This window comes from Equus przewalskii, chromosome 14, assembly GCF_037783145.1.
Source record: "Equus przewalskii isolate Varuska chromosome 14, EquPr2, whole genome shotgun sequence".
NCBI classification, from domain to species: Eukaryota; Metazoa; Chordata; class Mammalia; order Perissodactyla; family Equidae; genus Equus; species Equus przewalskii.
The window spans coordinates 43,583,457-43,602,292 of record NC_091844.1 but is presented as its reverse complement, the minus strand read 5'-3'; the positions used below and the strand labels follow the sequence as shown (position 1 = coordinate 43,602,292).

The window sequence follows — 18,836 nt, the reverse complement described above, 5'->3', positions numbered from 1 at the left end:
ACAGAATTTAATAGATTCATTGTATGGCCAAAATGAATTTAAAACATTCTTTCAATTGTGTGTGTAATTTCAGGCTGTATGGAGCTTGGGAAACCGTTATTTGAAGATTACATTTATTTTAGATATAGAAGTTTATTGTACCTACCCTACTTTCTCATGTGTCATAAGTATTGATGCATATTTTTGGAGTCTATAGGATTTTGTGGATGAAAATGATTACTTTAAAAATAGAGTATTGAGATATTTGATTTGGAGGAATACCAACTTCTGTCCAAATGCATGTGATTATTTCTGTTATGTGATATACATCAAATTCTGTTTCGTTATCACCAGGAAGAATGTTAACAGCAGTGATAGCAGAGTGAACATTTTATTGGGTTCCCCAGCTGTCCAGAAGAGAATCCAGGAGAGGTTCAGGAAAGCAGCTTCTTTGAAAACTAAAATTAGACGTTTAAAAGCCAGAAGAAACTGCCCTTTGTCTTTGTCCATCATTTTCTTCTAAGCCTATAGATTGCTGATACTTGGGTTGTAAGAAGTTTGTGAAACTTTCCAAAGATTGCATTGTGAATGGCATCTGTGTTTATTAAGCCCACTAATGAATTAGCAGATCCAGGCACTTAGCTTTGGAGGTTTGGTTGTTGCCTGAAATAAAGTCTTCACTTTGGCTGACTTTTCTTTACCTGGAGGCACCAATAAATGAACTGAAGAGATGATGCACTTATCTGCATCTTAGTAAAAATACAGTTATCACTCTTTCAACAAATGCATCAGTTGACTGGTGTGGTACTTCAAGTATAATGATAAGGAAGAGAATTTAAATCAGACTCTTGCTGCTGATCAAATTCTTTGATAATTGCTTAATCTCGTCTTCGCTCTGTGTCTCCACAGGGTCTGTGTTCTCCAGCAGTGAGGAGTGTTCTTAATGTTGCCGATGATGGGCTTTGCTGGGGCAGGCCTCAGGTTGAGTTCCAGAATTGCACTCTACTAATCCTGTGCCTTTGAGGAGTTACTCAACATCTCTAAGCCTTCGGTCTTTCATCTCTAAGATGGGAACAATAATACCTGCTTCTTAGTTTTGCAGTGAGGATTAAATGTATTAATGCATGTGAAAAATGCCCATGCCTTTTAAGCGAAGTGCTTGATAGATGATAAATCATGTTAAAGTTATTAGCTGTTATTTGTATCATCTGATGTATTTGATTGACCAAATTGATTAGTCTATTGTTGCCTAGTAACTGATCAGTGAAGACCAAATGGTCAAATCCTTGTGAATCTAGACGAGCCCAAATGAATTTCAAGGTCAGCAGGAATTTTCCTGGGCAGAACTCACTCTCCCTACTGTACTGTTGTAAAGTGTCTCTAAAACCAAAGGGCATGAAAAATAGGGTGAACACGTTCAGGTTGCCATCTGTTGGCTTTATTTAAGAGGACTTTTGAGATTTATTTCCTATTATAATTTTATTAATGGCAGAAAACAAACCCTAATATCTTAAGTTTAGTTAGGATACCACTGTCAAATAAAATGCTTAGATTAATTTATAGTTTTTTCAGTCTCTGGTTTTGCAATCATTCAGTATTTCATTCTCAACAATGATAAACTAATATTCCTTTATACTGAGATTAAGGTTTTTTTTTCCTTATTGTGATAACTTTCTTTAGTGAAAGGAGTTTTTAAGTATACAGAATTTAAGAGAAAAATCTGTAAGAAGATATTCGTAAAGAATAGTATTTTTAACTGTAAACAAGCCTCAGAGAAATGTATTTAACTGCCGTAATCAGAACTGGTGTGCAGCTGTCACATGGGTGTGCCTGACTCCCTTTCTCAGAACATTACAACACTGTCCTAAGTATTCTCTGCTTCCTCAAGGCCTTGTGCATGATAGATATTCTGTAAATGTTTGTTTAATGAATGATTGAAAGAATAACAACATAAAATACGTACACTGTTAGAAATTCTGTCTTAGCCGCTTGTAGCGGTTAAACCACTAATAAGGATTACTGTAAAATTCATGATAATTGTAACCCAGGAACTGTGGGTCTTAAAGAGTCTTAAAGATCCTCTACTTCAATATTCTTGTTTGACAAGAGAAAACTAAAACCCATAGAGCCAGCACTCTGAGTCATGTGCTCTACTTCACTCCTTCCAGAATGACTGTAGGAGAACAAGAGGTCCCAAATGAAGAAGAATGAGAGTGGCATGCTAAAAGGAAGCAGCAGGAGAGAAACCAGAAAATAGGAGGATTGAATTTAGGAATGAAACAGAGGTGAGAGTGAGGAAGGATAGAGAAATCGCATCAAAATTTCCCCAAGTGGAAGAAACTCAAGACCTGTGCCAGGTCTACCAGGGAGGCTGGGTGCTGGGGAGGAGGGTGTTGTGTGGGTGTCTGTCGTGTGGCGCTTCCTCCTCCACCAGGCTGCTGTGTTCAGACCCTATTCCAACCCCCATGCTTCCTTTCAACAACAGCTCTCTTCTATTGACTTTCATGTTTAAACCGAAACCCCTGATTTTTTTCTGAGCTCCAGACTCATATTTGTAACTGCCTGCTCTATATCTCACCCTAGATGTCCAGTCTAAAATGAACAAAACAGAATTCTCGATTTCAAACCCCAGTCTTGCTGCTTCTCCAAGCCATCTCACAATTACCACCACCATCCTCTAGTTGCTCGTGCCAAAAATGTGGCTGTTATCTTTGATTCCTGTTTTGTAATACCTCACATCTACTCCATACATGTGTTTTGTTGGCTCTTCCTCCAGGAGGCATATTGAATGTGGCCACTTCTCTGCAGCACTGCAGTGGCTCATTTACAAGCCACAGCCATCTGTCAGCCCACCTCCTGCAGAGGCTCCCTCAATGATCACCTGACCTTCACTCTTGGTCCATTTTTCTCTGCCTTCTACAGAGCAGCTAGGATGATTATTTTAAAGTGTAAGTCAGATGGTGTCACTATAATGTACCACTCCTCCCTTCCCCAATGGCTCCCCACTCCAAACAGTACAACAGTCCAAGCTCCTTACGCTGGTTCACTGATACCGTGGGTCTCACCCCCTGCCTATGCTCCAACTTGATAGTCTCCCGTCTCTCCTCACTTGCTTCACCTCCCTTTGGCCGCTGCAGCCTTCTTTCCATTCTTTGAGTGCCACAGGCTCATTCCCACCTTGGGGACTTTGCAAATTCTATTCTTGCTATTTCAAAAGCTCATTCCCAGATCTTTACATTCAAGTTTCAACTTAGATGCTCCAGATCTTCTCTGATCATCTAGGTCTAAGCTGAAGTGATGGAGGGCATGTAGGGGAGCAGTGCACTTATTTGTGTGTCTGTGTATGTGTCTGTCTGTATGTCTTCCCTACTAGAATGTCCCTTGAGCAGAGGAGCCCTTTTTGTTTGTTTTCAGTGAAATGTTTGTAGCACATGAAAGAATGTCTAATACATAGTAAATGCTCAATAAGTGTATGTTAACTGACTATGATTACAAAGTGTTTGATAAATATACCAAAATAACCAACATACCAAAAAAGTTCCAAAGTCTGTGGTCTTTCCAATTTCATTTATCTACACTAACTAAATTCATTCATTATCTAACTAGATTCATCCATTATCTATCTGTATCACTTTGTGTGTGGATAAATAATGCTAAAACATCGTGAAAACTTTGCTTTTCTTATTTAAGGGAACTATTTTTTACTTGTTACATTGAGTTGGTTTTGCCCAATATTGTTTCATCGCCAGTGCAGTGAATGTGTATTGGCTAAATTGAACAAAATTTTTGTGAATTCCCAATTGAGAAAAGCCAAATTAATGAGGCTTTGCTGTATAATTTGACAAAATTATTTTTATTTTGCTGAAAAATATGACAGTAAAAAAGCAACTATATGTAGGCTTTTGAAAACATCTAAATAGACATAAAAAGTCAAAATAATTATCCTAAGAGGAAATAACATTTTTATAGATTTACTGTCTTTTGAAAACTTGTTTTTACAGATTTACCTCCTTGTGCATTTGTTGGCAATACCGACAAGGTGTACTTTCAAGGGGGCCACATACATTGAAGAAAATTGTTATGTTTATTAAAATGACTTCAATTTTTATCCTCTGGCATTGGGAAAAGGCAGTTATTTTCTCTGGGAAATGACAACAAAACAGCAGCAACATAACGGTGGAAAGTAAGACACATTTCCACCCTGAATAGCTGTAAAGATGGCACTAGTGCTAAACAGCTCCTTAGAGTTTGAAATATTTTCCATATAGTCCCCTGTCCTTTAGCCCAATTTGTGGCTACTTACCTAGTACCTTCTATGCAAAGCTGTTGCTTTCAAAGGGAATAGTAGAAGTGAAGGCAATTTGGGGACACAAAAAGTTCCACTGAGCCAGACTTCAGTTTAGATTGCTTGCTAGTGTGTTTTCTAGGTGGAAATCTGAGTGCCTTTTGAGTTAACTGCTTCAGGCTGTCCTGGGAGCACAAAACTTTGAGTAGCAGCCAGCACAGTTGGGAACAGAACAACAAGGACATTCGTTCGTTCATTCCTTCAACAATAAGCTGTTGAACACCTTCTAGCGTGTAGCACTGTGCTAGTTGTCGGGCAGCTCAGAAAAGAGCTGTCAGGCAAGGGCTTGCCCATGGAGCCTCCAGGTTAGAGAGAAAGAAATGGAAGCTGAAACAACGAGGTACAAATTCCCAAGGAATAGGTACAGTGGATGCTAGCAAAAATGCAACAACGTGCCATTTTCTCCCGTTTTAGTAACACTTTCATTTGGAAAGTGGAGAGACTTTAACAATGTATGGTAATTATTTTCTGGGTCAAAAGCTAGCACATAGACCCTGATAGGTTTTTTTAATTTCTTAATTTATATACAAATCATTGGATTTCAATATTCATTTGACTATTTACTCTTATAGAAAGTGATACAAGAAACAAAGTCTGGACTGTTTCAGAAAAATAGAGCACTTGCACAGCACTAGGAGAATAGCACTCATGACTTTTTCTTGTCAAAGCATTCTTAGAAATGATGTAGTATTTCCAGGCTTCCTTCTAATTAAGATAACCAGGACAGCGCATTGCTCTGTTTTCTTTTCCTTCAAAATGACAGATTTTTCTCTTCACAAAGAAACATAGCCTGTTTTGATATGGACCACTGCCCACTGCCCTCCACAGGCTGCTCTCTGACGGCTCAGAACTGGACCCAACTGACACCTGCCGGGTGCCGCCACAAACGTGCTTGCTCCAGTGCCTTCTGTACACCCCTTGCAGGGAGGGGCTGGGAGGAGAATGTCCAGGTGAAGTTTAAATTCCTACCAGTGACTATTTCTAACCAAAGGGGAAGCTTATTAACTTAAGCAGATTTGCAGCTGAAGCGCACTTACATTACATTCTAAGATACTAGTGGTAGACATGGTCCATATTTTGCACATTCCCCACAACTGTTTTTCTGTCTCTTTCTCTTTTCTTTCTCTCTTCCCTGACTTCTACTCTCTCCCTTTCCTTTCCGCTTTCCCTCTCCCTCCAACACACACGCTCATTTGTTTGAGCCTGGTGAAAGTACATTTCAAATTTTCTTATTGGTTAGATCTGACCTAATTTGCAAACCTCAAAGTTTCCATCCAAAGTTTGTTTCATGGAATGTTTTTCAAATGGCACAACAGAATTGATACTAGGCTCCATTTAAATACAAATCCTGTCTTGCCTGGAGTGACTGAAAAGTGTAGACCTATACTGTGAAATAACTTCCTTTCAGGGCTCAATCTACATAACTGGTTGGTTGACTCATTCAGTTTTTGTTGTGTCAAACACAACTCTAGGCACTTGGAGTGCATCATTCAACACAACAGACAAAGATCCTGCCTTGTGGAGTTGACACTCTGATGGGAAGAGACAGATCTCATACAATAAACATAACATATGGACAAGCAAATTTATACGGTAGAAGGTGGTAAGGTATTTTGAAGAAGTACAACAGGCTAAAGGAGATCAGGGGTGCGGGTTGGAGGTCGGGGTAGGTTGTAGGATTAAATGAGGTGCACTCAGTGAGACTCATTGAAAAGCTGAGATTTGAGCCAAGACTTGTAGGAGGTGAGGAAGTTAGCCAGGCAACTGTCTAGGGGAAGAGCATTCCAGAAAGCAGGGACAACTAAAGCAAGAGCAGGGCTGGGGTGTTCAGGAACAGAAAGGAAGCTGCATGGCTGGAGCAGAAAGTGGGACAACATGAAGTTGGAGAGGTGCCAGGTGGCCAGATCATGTGGGACCCTGCTGGACTTTTTAAGGACTTTGGCTCTTCTGTGGCACAAAATGGTGAGCTACTACAGGGCTTTGAATAGAGAATGACGTGATTGGACTTAGCATTATGGAAAGAACACCCTGGCTGCTGTGGGTTTGAAATAGACTCTAAATGAAAATAGACCTGAGAGAGGAGGCAAGAAGAGAAGCAGGGACACATGTTAGAAGACAATTGTGAGGTTGGATTTTCAGGATATTTTGGTGGAAGAGTCAACAGAATTTCCCAATGGATGGGACGTGGGGTGTGTGAAAGAGTAGAGCCAAACGTAATGCTAATAAGGCTTTTGTCACAAGGAAAGCCTCATAATCAAAGCCTGAAGTCTAGGTCTAAGTGTAAAGAGCTAAAAAGAGCACAAGGTTTTAAAAATTTAAGCAGTGGAGGAAGGTGACAAGACAGGCAGATCCCCCTCTCAAGCTGCTGTCACTTCTCCCTTCCTGACTAGATTCCAGAATCCAGTCTTCCCAGCCAGGTCACCTTTCCTTGTGCCTAGAATTCTATTCTCCAAGCTCTCTGCATAGTTGGCTTATTTGCGGGTCATAGTCCTCAGAGAGCTCTTTCCAGGTCTGCTCCCTAATAAAGCTATACTTCCCCACTCTCTATGCTGTACTCCGTTTTGTCTGTATCACACTTGTCGCCTTCGCAAAAGATTGTATTTGCTTTTCATTGTCTGTCTTCCCCCTTGGAATGTGAGCTCCACGAACACATAGACCTTATTGCTCTTGCTTGCTGCTGTGTCCTCAGTATCTAGATCAGTGTCTGGCACACAGCAAATAATCATTATTGGGTGAAGAAGTCTTGAAATTGAAGTAAATTACAAGTACGTATTAAACCCTGCAAGGAACGCCAACAGTCCCTGTGTAGGGTTTAGGGGGAATATTTGCATGTAGCATATTTGGGCATGAAAAATAACGTAAGAAAGTAGGTGAAGGGAAATCACAAGACACTCAATGAGTTGAGAAGGAAAACTTGAAAGAGATTCATGGAGTGGGAAGAATTTTAAATTGTAGAATTATTGAACTTCAGAGTTAAAGGGATCAGCCCAGTAGCGCTTACAGATAGCAATCTTTGCAGCATCTCCTTGAGCTTTCTCCAAACACCTCTAATAAGCATGAAGCACATTATCATACAAAGCAGCATATTCCGATTTTTGGATATTCTAATTATTGGAAAGCTATTTCACATACCATGCATAGAAGAATGAGGAGTATTGGATTAGGCAGAGTGGAATGAGTATTTGACCAGGGGAAGGTGTGGGCAGGGACCCAGAGCTAAGAGAACTTGGGGCTGGTGACTAACAGTGAACAGGTTTCCATGGGAGAAATAGGATAGAAAATAGCTTTCATATTTCTTTCAGGTTGGCACAGAGAGAAGGGTCTGAGAAGACTGGAATTAGCTTTATAGGTAATGGACTCAAGCAAGACCTGACATCATTTTTTACTTAGCACAGTTAAAGCTCCCATTAAAAAAGAATTCTCTCTCTGCCAATAAAGCATTCTGAGTTAAATATCCAGGCTGATCTGAAAATGCAGATTCTAACAAGATTCTTTTTTAATAAGAAACACATCAAATTATAGTGAGAAATGTAATCACTTATATTTCTGGAGCTAATATGAATTCTAAGTAGGAGGATGGCCTTTGCTTGCCTGAGGAAGAAAGAGAAACACTTTTAGTCAGAACAGCAAAAATCTTTTAAATATATAGTTCTGAAGTAATTTCCTTAGGAATATGTAAAAGCCTGTGGATGGTGGGATTAATTTGGAACTAATCCAAGCAGTGTCTTTAGAGCTTGGGATTTATTGAAGAGATTGCCTCCAGGTTATTCAACTTTTTCTGGCCGAGGGAGACTAACTCTTAGCCACAGGAAAGCTAACCCGTAAAACCATCGCCATAATAGTCTTTTAAAAAGTTTTCCTCCTGTACACTCTTCCAAATGCTGTAATTTGTTTCAAAATGGACCGGATTTTATTTTCTGCCCTGAAATTTTGGAGACCAGACGACACTACGTCCGATCAAAACCTCTTAGAAGTTTGACAAACCTTAGACAGTTGCAACTACCAATGATAATCCTTTTATGTACAATAATCAGAGTAATTCATGAGTGATTTCAAGGATGAGTATTTCCCTGGGAGAAAAACATTGCTTTAGAGACTAAAGGGAGATAAGAGGGCTTAATATTTTGATCAGAGTATTTTCAAACTAGCAGAGGAAAAAGTTGAGCTACTTTATATGATTTAATGCATTTCAGGTAAATTGAAGTGAAATCAAGTCCAGGATATTGTCCAAGGAAAATATCGACTTATCATAAAGGTAAAAACCCATCCAGAATATCTAAAATCAAAAAGAAAAAAGAACTCAGAAGCTTGACATCACTCAATGGTTAGAGATCCAAGATAGGAGTCACTGTGATGCCCAGCAATGACACAAAATCTTTTGAATATATTTGATTAGTCCCTAGTGTTAGAAGTCAAGCTCACTACTTTCTGGGCTTTATTTATTTTCTCATCTGCCAAATGAGTCAGGAGATCTGGGGCAGGTTGGATTAGGAAGTCTCTAAGGTACATTCCAGTTCTAAAATTGGAGCTACTTAGAAGATGTGAACTGAGTGGAGTTCTCATGACTATTTCTTACACTTATTTTATTGCGAGAGGTGCGGTGAACTTTTACATGTAGGTTCAAAGATAAGTGAGCTACGTGGAAAGAAATAGTTTCTGCTTCGAAAATATGCCAATGACGTACCCACAGAACATGTTGAGAATGTTGTTGGATTTTCACGTTGGTAGTGTTTGCTTAACCTTGCTTTTTTAATGTGAAGATGTCTGTAGAGTTTCCCAGTCTGGAAAGAGAAGTAAAATACCTTTTGGGGAGGGTAAGAGCAAATCACCATCAGTGCAGCTGTGATTTGATGTTGGCTTCTCAGATCTGTGACTGTGGGATGCAGCTTGACTTTTCCTCCTTCTGCTCCACCATAGGTCCCTTACTCTTCCTTCATGTGATTGCTTTCCCTCTTCCCTGCTTACAACAGGATCGTTCTTGACTGCTGGTCCTTGTCCATCCTGTAGCTCCACTCGCATCTCTCCGGCCTATCAAACCTGTGTTGATCCATTAAGCTCAAATTTCTCCTTCAGAAGAACTACAGCCAATATTGACCTTTCTGTACTCCTGTTTCATGTGCTTTAGCACTGAATTTCATATTACCTTATTGTTATCTTTACTTTTTCCCTCTCATCTCCCCCCAACTGGTTATACACCTCTTGCAGATAGGATCCTTCTTTAATATGTTGTATATCTGTGTAGAGTAGAGCAGAGTATTTGGCTCCTTTTCAAGGGGCACCTTGATGCTCTTTTGGCGCCTCATTCTCGGAGGTCTGAAAGCCAAAATGACATTCTGAAATCTCAGTTTTAACAGCTGTCAGTCACTAGTATAAAATGTAATGATCAGTTCAAATTATAGTACATTCCAATGCAGTTGTGTGTGTGTGCATGTGTCACCTTATAGTAAAATAAAAAGAATGCCAGTTTTTGTGAGACATTCCTCTTAGGTCAATGCACAACCATACTCCACATTCCCTGGGTGTAATGGAAGCCCAGCTTATTTTATAGTTGGCACCACTCTGGAAGTCCCTTGAGTAAGGAAGAAAAAGGAAGAAGCAATGTGGTGAAGGGGTTGCAGACATGGCCAAATAGGCTCCAGCATACCAGGGCTTCTTTTACTTTCTTACAAGAAAATTTCATCAGCTTTTTTCTAATAATCAACTAGGACTGGGACGTGGATTGTGATGTGAATATTGTAAAAGTATGGAGTTTCTTATGCTTTATCCTTTTATGTTTTATTTTAAAATGTTTACGTATTTTCCTCTTCCGTTATCGATTATGTACTAGTAGTCAGGCTTGGCTAGCCTATGGTGCAATGACAAGCCTTAGTATTTCAAGGTTTAACAAATCAAATATTTATTTTCCTCTCATGTCACAGTTGAAGGATTGAGTGGTTTCTTCAATGGCTTTTCATATAGGAACTTGGGGACCCAGTGATGATCTTACCGTACATTCCAGAAAAATGTTTACCTACTCACTCCCGTTAAAGGATTATGCAGTCAGTTTCTTGATGAATAAAACAACCAACAGCATGGCTTCTCTTACTTATGCCTGCAGATGGGCTCTTCCTCCTGTCTCCCTCCCCCGCAGCCCCCCACCAGAGGGAGTTTTCTCATTTGTTGTATCCGTTCATTGTTAAGTAATAATTACAATAGAGACTGAGCCTGGAACAACAGGACCTTCTGGAACACAGCACATGGGCATGTAATCCTAAAACAATTTGTATTATGAGAAACATAAGACTTGCAATAACTGGTCTTCTCTTCATCCCAACCCTGGAACACTGGCTGATCCAAATCTGACACAATAAATATTTGTTGAATGGATAAACTCAAAACTCTCCTTAGCTTTGCCTTCACTATAAAGCTTATTTTTTCATTATTTTATCCATCTAAAAATATTCCCTACCTTTTCCTGTCCTAGCCCATATTTACAGTGAATGCTTGGAAACAAAGATTTGGTCTTCATGTAATGTAACTTGACCTTAAAAATTGGAGTTGAGGAATGTTTTCCAAATTCAAGAATTTACACCCTTTTCTTTATACCGACATGACATAACTTTCGTAATATAAGTAGAAACTTAGTGAAACCATCAAATATGTAAGCCGCAAAGATCTAAAAGAGAAATTGATTAAAGTGACTGAAGATAGTTAATTAAAATCCATTCAGTGGCATTTTTCAAATGTCTCCTGAATCACTCTGTATAGAGTCATCTCAGCCACTTTAAGTATCACAGTCTTAGGGATGGTACAATATAGGGATGATAAAGATATAAATTGTGACCAAAAAAGAAAAAGAATTGTATTTACCGATGGTTTAAACAGAATATTTCTGAGCAGCTTTTCACTTAGATAGCCCTTATCAAGTGGTTGTTTTTCTAGAGTGGAGAGTGGGGCTTGCAAAACTGTGTAAATCAGGCAATCTACATTCACATCTTGATGATCTGCGAATCACTTATTCATTTGCTAGAGTAAAGCAGATTCATGAAATCAATATGTTTGTTATTCATTTATGCTGTGTACTTTTTTTCCCCATTTCGAAGAGTCCATAAAGCAAGTGCTTAACATTTCATTGAGCTAAAAAATGAGACTATATTTCTGGCAAATGTCTTCAGTTTCCTTTACCTTCTAGTTCTCGCTTGTGAGGAATGCTCAAGGCTAAGTCTTCTTCACTGATGTGAGGTCAGTGGATGGTTATATTAATGGCAGTGATGGGGACTTTCTGCAAACATTTGTGAAAACAAGCATGCTGTAAACTAGTCCGGGATGAGCTTTATTGTTACATTTGTGAATTAAGGACTGAGGCTGTTTATGTATTTTAAGAAAATGTTATTTTGTTGCTTTGGAGGTCATAAAAATGAAATTGTTCATATAACCAATTTCCCTGCAAAAAATGTAGAGTTTCCATGATGAATTTCAGATCAAGGTATTACTTTACATCAATAGCCATCCTAACTTCAGATTGTTAAGGGCTCCAAATACTTACCTCTTAAATGCACTACTGTCTTGGTCTTACCTCTTGCTCTTTTGCCTTTCTGAGGCTGAAGAACATGCACTGAGGAGGACCTGCTGCTTTAATATTAACTGTGGAAATATGCTCTGGAGCGATTCTACTGTCATGTACATTTCACTATATCTGAAATATATTTGTCTTTGGTTAATGAATGATTTACAACTATGTTGCTATATGATGTGCTTGAATATTTTTACTTTAATGAAGAAGAGTTACCATCAGCTTGTTCCTCAGAATGAAACTCTACTTTCCCCTATGTGTGACCCCTTTCCTGACATAAAGTTATACGCTTCAGAGTTTCACTATGGAACAGACGCTAAGCATGATGCTGATTCTGAGCTTTCAGCATACACCTACCTGAGCTTGTGAAGATATGAAAACAAGAAGGAATTTCAAGTCTGACCCTGGTTTACATGAAGATTTGGGGAAAACTTGGGTCTCTGTCACACTCAGCCAAAATCAAAGTCAAAATTCAGCCTAACTCTATTTATTTAGCCCTTTCATAGCAGTTCTCTGAATTATGGGCTTGATATCTGTAGATTTGAAGTCATGAAATATATATTGGGAAAATGAAGGGAGCTGGATATTTGAAGTATTTTTTGTTTTTAATATGACCTTGTAATTTATTTTGGTTATAATTTTACCAAAAAAGTCTCTTGTGTGGAGCAAATCATTGAAAGCTCAAAATGCACAAAATAAGTAGAAAAAAGAGAATAACTCTCTTCGAGTTCAACATGTCTGATGTTCTGAGGGCTGCATGGTAAGCAAAAGCCTGCAACAGCTCACCACCTGTACATGTCTCTGATTCTCCTTAACATTGTACAATTGTTCAAACTGCTTGTAGTTTCAATGGCTTCTGTTACAGATTTTCTAGGAAGAAATCTTTTTTTTTCTTAAATAAAAAAGTAGTCACTACCTGATTTGAATGAAAAGAGCCAGAAATATCCTGACAGTGCAGCAAACAAGACCTGTGTGTATAATGTGAGTTCTTTCTTTTTAATTTTAGAATCAACCTTGTCCTATGTTAGGCAGCTGGAGGCAAGAGTAAGACAGCTGGAGGAAGAAAATCGCATGCTGCCCCAGGTGGGTGACTTCCAGAAGCTCATAGCTAGTCAGTGTCATTTGAGTTGTAGCATTTTATTTGGAATTTAAAGTCTTGATTACATTTTCTCCTTTAAATGATAGAAATCATTTTGTAAATAGCCATTCATCAGTGCGGAGTATGATTACTTTCCATAATGACCATCATATCCAGATTCTTAAGTATGATACTAAAGGATGCAGATTCTTAAGTGTAGTACTAAAGGATGCAGATGTCTGAAATAAGAATGTAAAATAATGTTGAAAGGAAGAAGGGAAGAGAAAGAAAATGAAAAGAAGCAGGAAGAACTTTGATGGTACTACTCATATACATCCTGCATGTAGTTGGTGAATATAGAGAAGGGACTCCTATTTAAATGGAAAATTTGCTAATTTATGAGCTGGGGAAAGCTGTAGGTAGTTTGAAGATTTCATATTTTAATTAAATTAGTACTTTCTAAAATTCTTTGTGATATAATTGAACTCTTTCAGTGCAACAAAGCGATGACAGTATTTGACAGTTTTTACTTTGGGGCTTAAAATTTCTTTTCCCTGGTGAATGTAAAGTGGCACTCTTTCTGAGATTTAATGCTTTGCTGTATGTTTTACTTATAAAATGAGTTCCAAGGGCTGATATCTTGGTCAGAATGATGTTGGTTGAGGTGGTGATTCTTGGAAATGTTTTATTGAGGAGTTGAACAAATCTACTGATTCTAGGTTGGTTTTCTTTACAGACATGTAGACAGTAATATGTTTTAATATTTCATAAAAAGGAGTTTTCTAAGCATTTAGTCACTAGTGTTCTTTTCACATTCTAGTGATATTTCTAGTTCATAAGTGACTAAGGAAAAATTAAACCTCAAACAGCTAGTAAACAGTAGTTTAAATGAAAAGACAAAAACTGGCTGTAAGTCAGGAGAAGATATGTAAACATTAATGCAAAGATGCTTTGGGAAGACATTTTAGGTCTTTTTAATCTTGTTTTGTTTTTAAACTACTTTTGCTTGTTAACGATGATTTGGTCTGTCAGGTACTGCATGTAAGAATGCCTTTCTCTTCTACTGGCCAACCATCTGGCTAGAAATCATGAGATTAAGTGAAATGAATCTATTTCTCTCCCTCTCATACTATACATATATCAATACTCATGGTGACAGAAGGGATTGTTTGCATCATGAAATAAAATACCGCTGGTAGAGTTTTTGTTTGCTCTTCTATACTTTTCATTTTTAAAATTTTCTTTGCCATTTTTCCTTTTATGTTGGATTCACAGTATGATTGTGCTCGGACCCTTGACTGAAAACATCTAACGTCTTTGTTCCAAGAAACCTAAAAAATATAATTAGTTTATTGTGAATGTTATGTATGGTTATATCATCTCTGAGGCAACTGGGAATGCAAATGAAGAAAAAGAGGAAAAGAGAGAGATTTCTTAGTTTCCTTGAGTGGGAATTGAATCCACCATTGAATCCACCACTGAAACACTAGCCTGTATGCTACCATTGGAAAAGTCACAACAAATGTGAAAATGATTACAAGATAGGTTTTTAAAAATCTGTAAAACTGAGTGTTAGACGTCTTGAAGGGAAATCAGAAGAGTCCTCAACTATACTTGATGTGCCTGCATATTTAAGTACATAGTAGTTGCGTAGTTAAGAGTGGAGAAGATTAAACAACTTTTCAAGTTAGTGTTCAATCATATGTTTTTAAATACATTGTTATTTTCTATCAAGAAGATTGTTTTTCTTCTCCACGAGAAAGGGCTAGGAAAGATCATGTTTTATTGAATCTAAGACGTTATTGATGTGGGATGTATATTATCATATGTACCGTTAAGAAAGAAAAAAATGTCAATCTTACCATGTCAGATTCTTACTGATTTCAGAGATGTTAAAATGGAAAAACAATGTTTTAGAATTAAACAACTTTTTATGTGTCCAGAGTACTTTAATCCAAAGAAAAGCCATTGTTTGAAATATGCTATTGGACATATGCAAAGAATACAATAGATCTGTCTCAGTTTAAAAACAATATTTCTGTTAAATTTCTGTATTTGAGGGTGTTGGCTTCATATACAGCTAAGATAGATGTGATAGAACCACCAGTTGCAACTGCTTGTATAAACACAACTGAAATGAACATAGACAGTAGATGAGATCTAAGGATGGAAGACAATAGATGGATTTCAGAGCAGTGAGAATCATTTAAAGGGAGACCTTGTGGAAGACTGAGGCTTGGGCTGGATAACACAAAGGCATTGCAACTTATTCTTAGACGTTATGCATGCTATAAGAAACAGTTATGAGATTTCCCTGCAGAGGCTATTTTTGACTGCATGATGTTAGCTGATTTGCAAGGTCAATTCAATGCAACAAGCTGACATCCCTGCATAACGTAGTCTCAGTATCTGAACACTTGATTTTCAGTTGTTAGAGCTTGTTCATTGTGCCTTAATTAGAAGATAGTCTTTTTTACTTTAAAGTTTATAATTCCAAATATATCAGATATCTTTCATTGCTGTAGCTAGGTCTTTTACTGATAGTTTAGTGTTTAGACTAGTATGTAAAGCATTTTCCTGGAAGGAGAAATCTCCTTAATGCTTATTTTTATTCTTTATATAACGTCGTGTATAATGAACAGAAAGTCGCAACTTCACCCTAACAATACATGTTTAAAAATAAACCGATGAGTGTAATAAATGCTTGTGGATTTCTCTCTGGTTAGTTGCAAAGGCTTCCACTTCTTAGTAAATAAGAAGGTTCTCAGCTCTGACATTCTGTAGACCTAAGTGTAAATAAAGCTTGGGTCCAGACTTATACCCATGCAAAGTCACCGAGTCCTAGAATGAAGAGTTTTTTATTTGAGAAAAGATAGAAAAATACAGTGAAGATTGAGTTAGTTTCATCCAGTGGTGAAGAGGAACCCACAAGAAGCATGGTTGAAATATCAGTGCAGACACCATGGCATGTCATCACCCAGTAAGGCCAGAGCTCTTTGCTCTGCTGTGATCTCTACCATATCCTATAAAGATCACTGAGCTGTACTTTAAATCCAGTTTGTGAACACAATATTTCAAAGGCATCTTAAAGTAAGAACAGTCTCATTATTTTCAGAAAATGCAGTATTATTTTCTAGGTATTATTTGAAAAAAAAAGTGCCTTTTTATTTTGGTAGGAAGACAACATGAGATCAACCCTCTTAACAGATTTTTAAGTGTACAGTACAGTACTGTTATCTATAGGTATAATGTTCTACATTAGATCTCTAGAATGTATTGATCCTGCATAACTGAAATTTTATACTGTTGATTAGTAACTGCCCATCTTCCCCTTCCACCAGCCTCTGGAAACCACCATTCTATTCTTTGCTTTTATGAGTTTGACATTTTAGATACCTCATGTAAGTGGAATCATGTGGTATTTGTCCTGTTGTGACTGGCTCATTTCACTTGGCATAATGTTACTATGTGATCCAGCAAGCCCACTTTTGGATATTTACAAAAGAATGGAAATCAGGATCTCAAAGAAATATTAGCACTCCTATGTTCATTGCAGCATTATTCACAGTAGCGAAGATGTGGAAGCAGCCTAAGTGCCCGTCAACAGATGAATGGATAAAGAAAATGTGGTACATACATACAATGGAATATTATTCAGCCTTAAAAAAAAAAGCAATCCTGCAATATGTGACAACATGGATGAAACTTGAAAATGCTTTTATGAAAGTTGGCGCAAATGATCACTAAAGATCACCTGAATTTAGGATATACTTCCTTGAAAACAAACTAATGTGAACATTTTTTACAGATTATATTTAAAAATATTTCAAAGGATTGCGTCTAAACTCTCATAATACACATGACACTAAAACTGCACAGACTGATTTTTCAGCTTCACTATGTGCATGTTTAATGTGATATGAACCCTAAATGAAGATTGTTACTTAAGTAAATGTAGCTGCTATCTATGAAACGTTTGTTACCTTTTAAATCCAATGAGATAGCGTCACCCACAATGACATAAGTAGGCATTTATAAATAAAAGACTCAATAGGGTGTAAAGTTGTGGTTGTAAGGAATGTTATATCGAATTTAAAAGGAGCATACCTATTTCATATACACATTTACACATAGACAAACTTTCTCTGGATAGAGTCATAGATTTTCAAAGCTGGATAGAACCTTACGTATCACATTGAGGACAACCTCTTTTAGTAAAGGCATATAAATGTTCACAGATTAGGGGTATAGTTCTGGTCAGGCAGCTAATTAAGGACACTCAGGCCAAGATGTAAGCCTGTTGAGTGTTCTTTCTAGCATATGCACAGTGCTTCCTTTAATCATTTCATACTATTAATGCAATTCAAGGTAATAAACTGCTAAATATGTTTTTCTTATTGTCAAATTCTTCTTTAAACTTAAAAATTAACATTGGATCTGTATAACCATCTAAGATTTGTTAGATGTTTATTCTATTCCTGCTTTAAGGGAAATATTCAATTTTTCTTAAAGCCATAGTATCCATCATAAAAAAAAATGTGTTTTACAGAATCTTCTTCCCCTGGACACATTTCCGAAATAATTCAGAATCGTGAAGTTTTATTGTACAAGCACATATACCAATATCTGCATGAAAAATTGATACTTCACAGAATGTGGTCAGAGAGGGCCTTTGTCTTCAGAGTGAATTAGAAGTAGGCAGGGAGGGGAACAGACAGTTACAGTAGTGGTTTTCAAAGTATGTACCCATAGAATTTGATATTTTAGCCCAAATTCAAAACACCTTGCTTAGATCTCTCTACTCATTCCATTGTCCTTTTCTTTATGGTCACAGGGATTTTCAGTCCAGACCTAGCCCATATGTTTGTATGTTATGACTGCAATGAAGTCTAACTAGATACCTTAAAGTGGATGATACAGAATACCTATCTGATGATTTTATTATAAATAAGACTGCCTTTTGAAGATATCAGTACCTAGTCAGACATAACCATGAGGTAAAAACTATTACTTTTTAAAACTATTCTCACCTATTCTGTGTTGGGTTTGGATTTTGTGTCATGAAGAGAGCTAGAGACAAGAAACAAGCAGTTTGCTGTGATTCCAAAGTCATTTGTTAAAAGTCCTACCGGGGAATCTGTTCCCTTTCATCAATGCTCTGGCACAAACATCTGCTTGGAAAGCGCTATACACCTTTGTGCCCCGGAGATCCTCTCCAATACAAACTGCCCACCTCCCGAGACCAACGTTTTAGAGCAATTTCCAGAATCAGTAAAGGTGCCGTGACCTGCCTAGTGTCATAGGCCTGCCAGTGTGCTGTGGGTTCAGCGACTGTGTTTGAAAGGCATGGCAACTCGGATCACCGCTGAGTTGGGCCCCTTTCAGCAAGTGTTTCTATTTCTGTTGTGCTAGCACACACATCAGAGTCTAATTTTAGGAAAAGAAATGAAAAATCTCCCTCTCATATAATTTGGTTACAGTGTGGCCTCACAATGCAGCCTTTCAGTGCATTGGGAAAGAGGCAGGGCTAATTCCAGAGCATTTTCCGAACAAAGGAAAGGAACCTGTCACCATTGCCAGAAGTGCTGAGGGGAGTACACAGGAGCTAAAGAAATCAAGCTTCTCACTTCCATGGCAACACACCCCAGGTCCAGCATCACATCTCTGCAAAGCTCCCTCACCTGTGTGTGTATGCAGATTACCAGCATGCTGGGCAGAGATGGGAGGAGTCGCTCTGACATGGCCTGACACACACATTTCCCTCATGTGCTTTTCCTTTTTTGCTATGGAGATATTTATTGTTGTTGCTTTTTGCCTTTTCTCATTTTCTGATTTTATGTTTTGCAAGTCATTTTTGTCTTATAGGGCCATAAATATATGGC

General features: G+C 37.9%; 1 protein-coding gene across 8 annotated transcripts in view; it reads left to right on the top strand.

The window, feature by feature from the left end:
* The window catches only part of CCDC85A (coiled-coil domain containing 85A), a 179,693-nt gene that overhangs the window by 127,642 nt on the left and 33,215 nt on the right, over positions 1 to 18,836 (top strand). For 6 of the 8 annotated variants that reach the window (XM_008512698.2, XM_008512701.2, XM_008512700.2 and 3 more), the window contains exon 3: positions 12,883 to 12,959. The exons of the other annotated variants lie outside the window; for them this stretch is intronic. In XM_008512698.2, the coding sequence (XP_008510920.2) occupies positions 12,883 to 12,959 (77 nt within the window). The remainder of the gene's footprint in view (positions 1 to 12,882; positions 12,960 to 18,836) is intronic. 8 annotated transcript variants of the gene reach the window in all.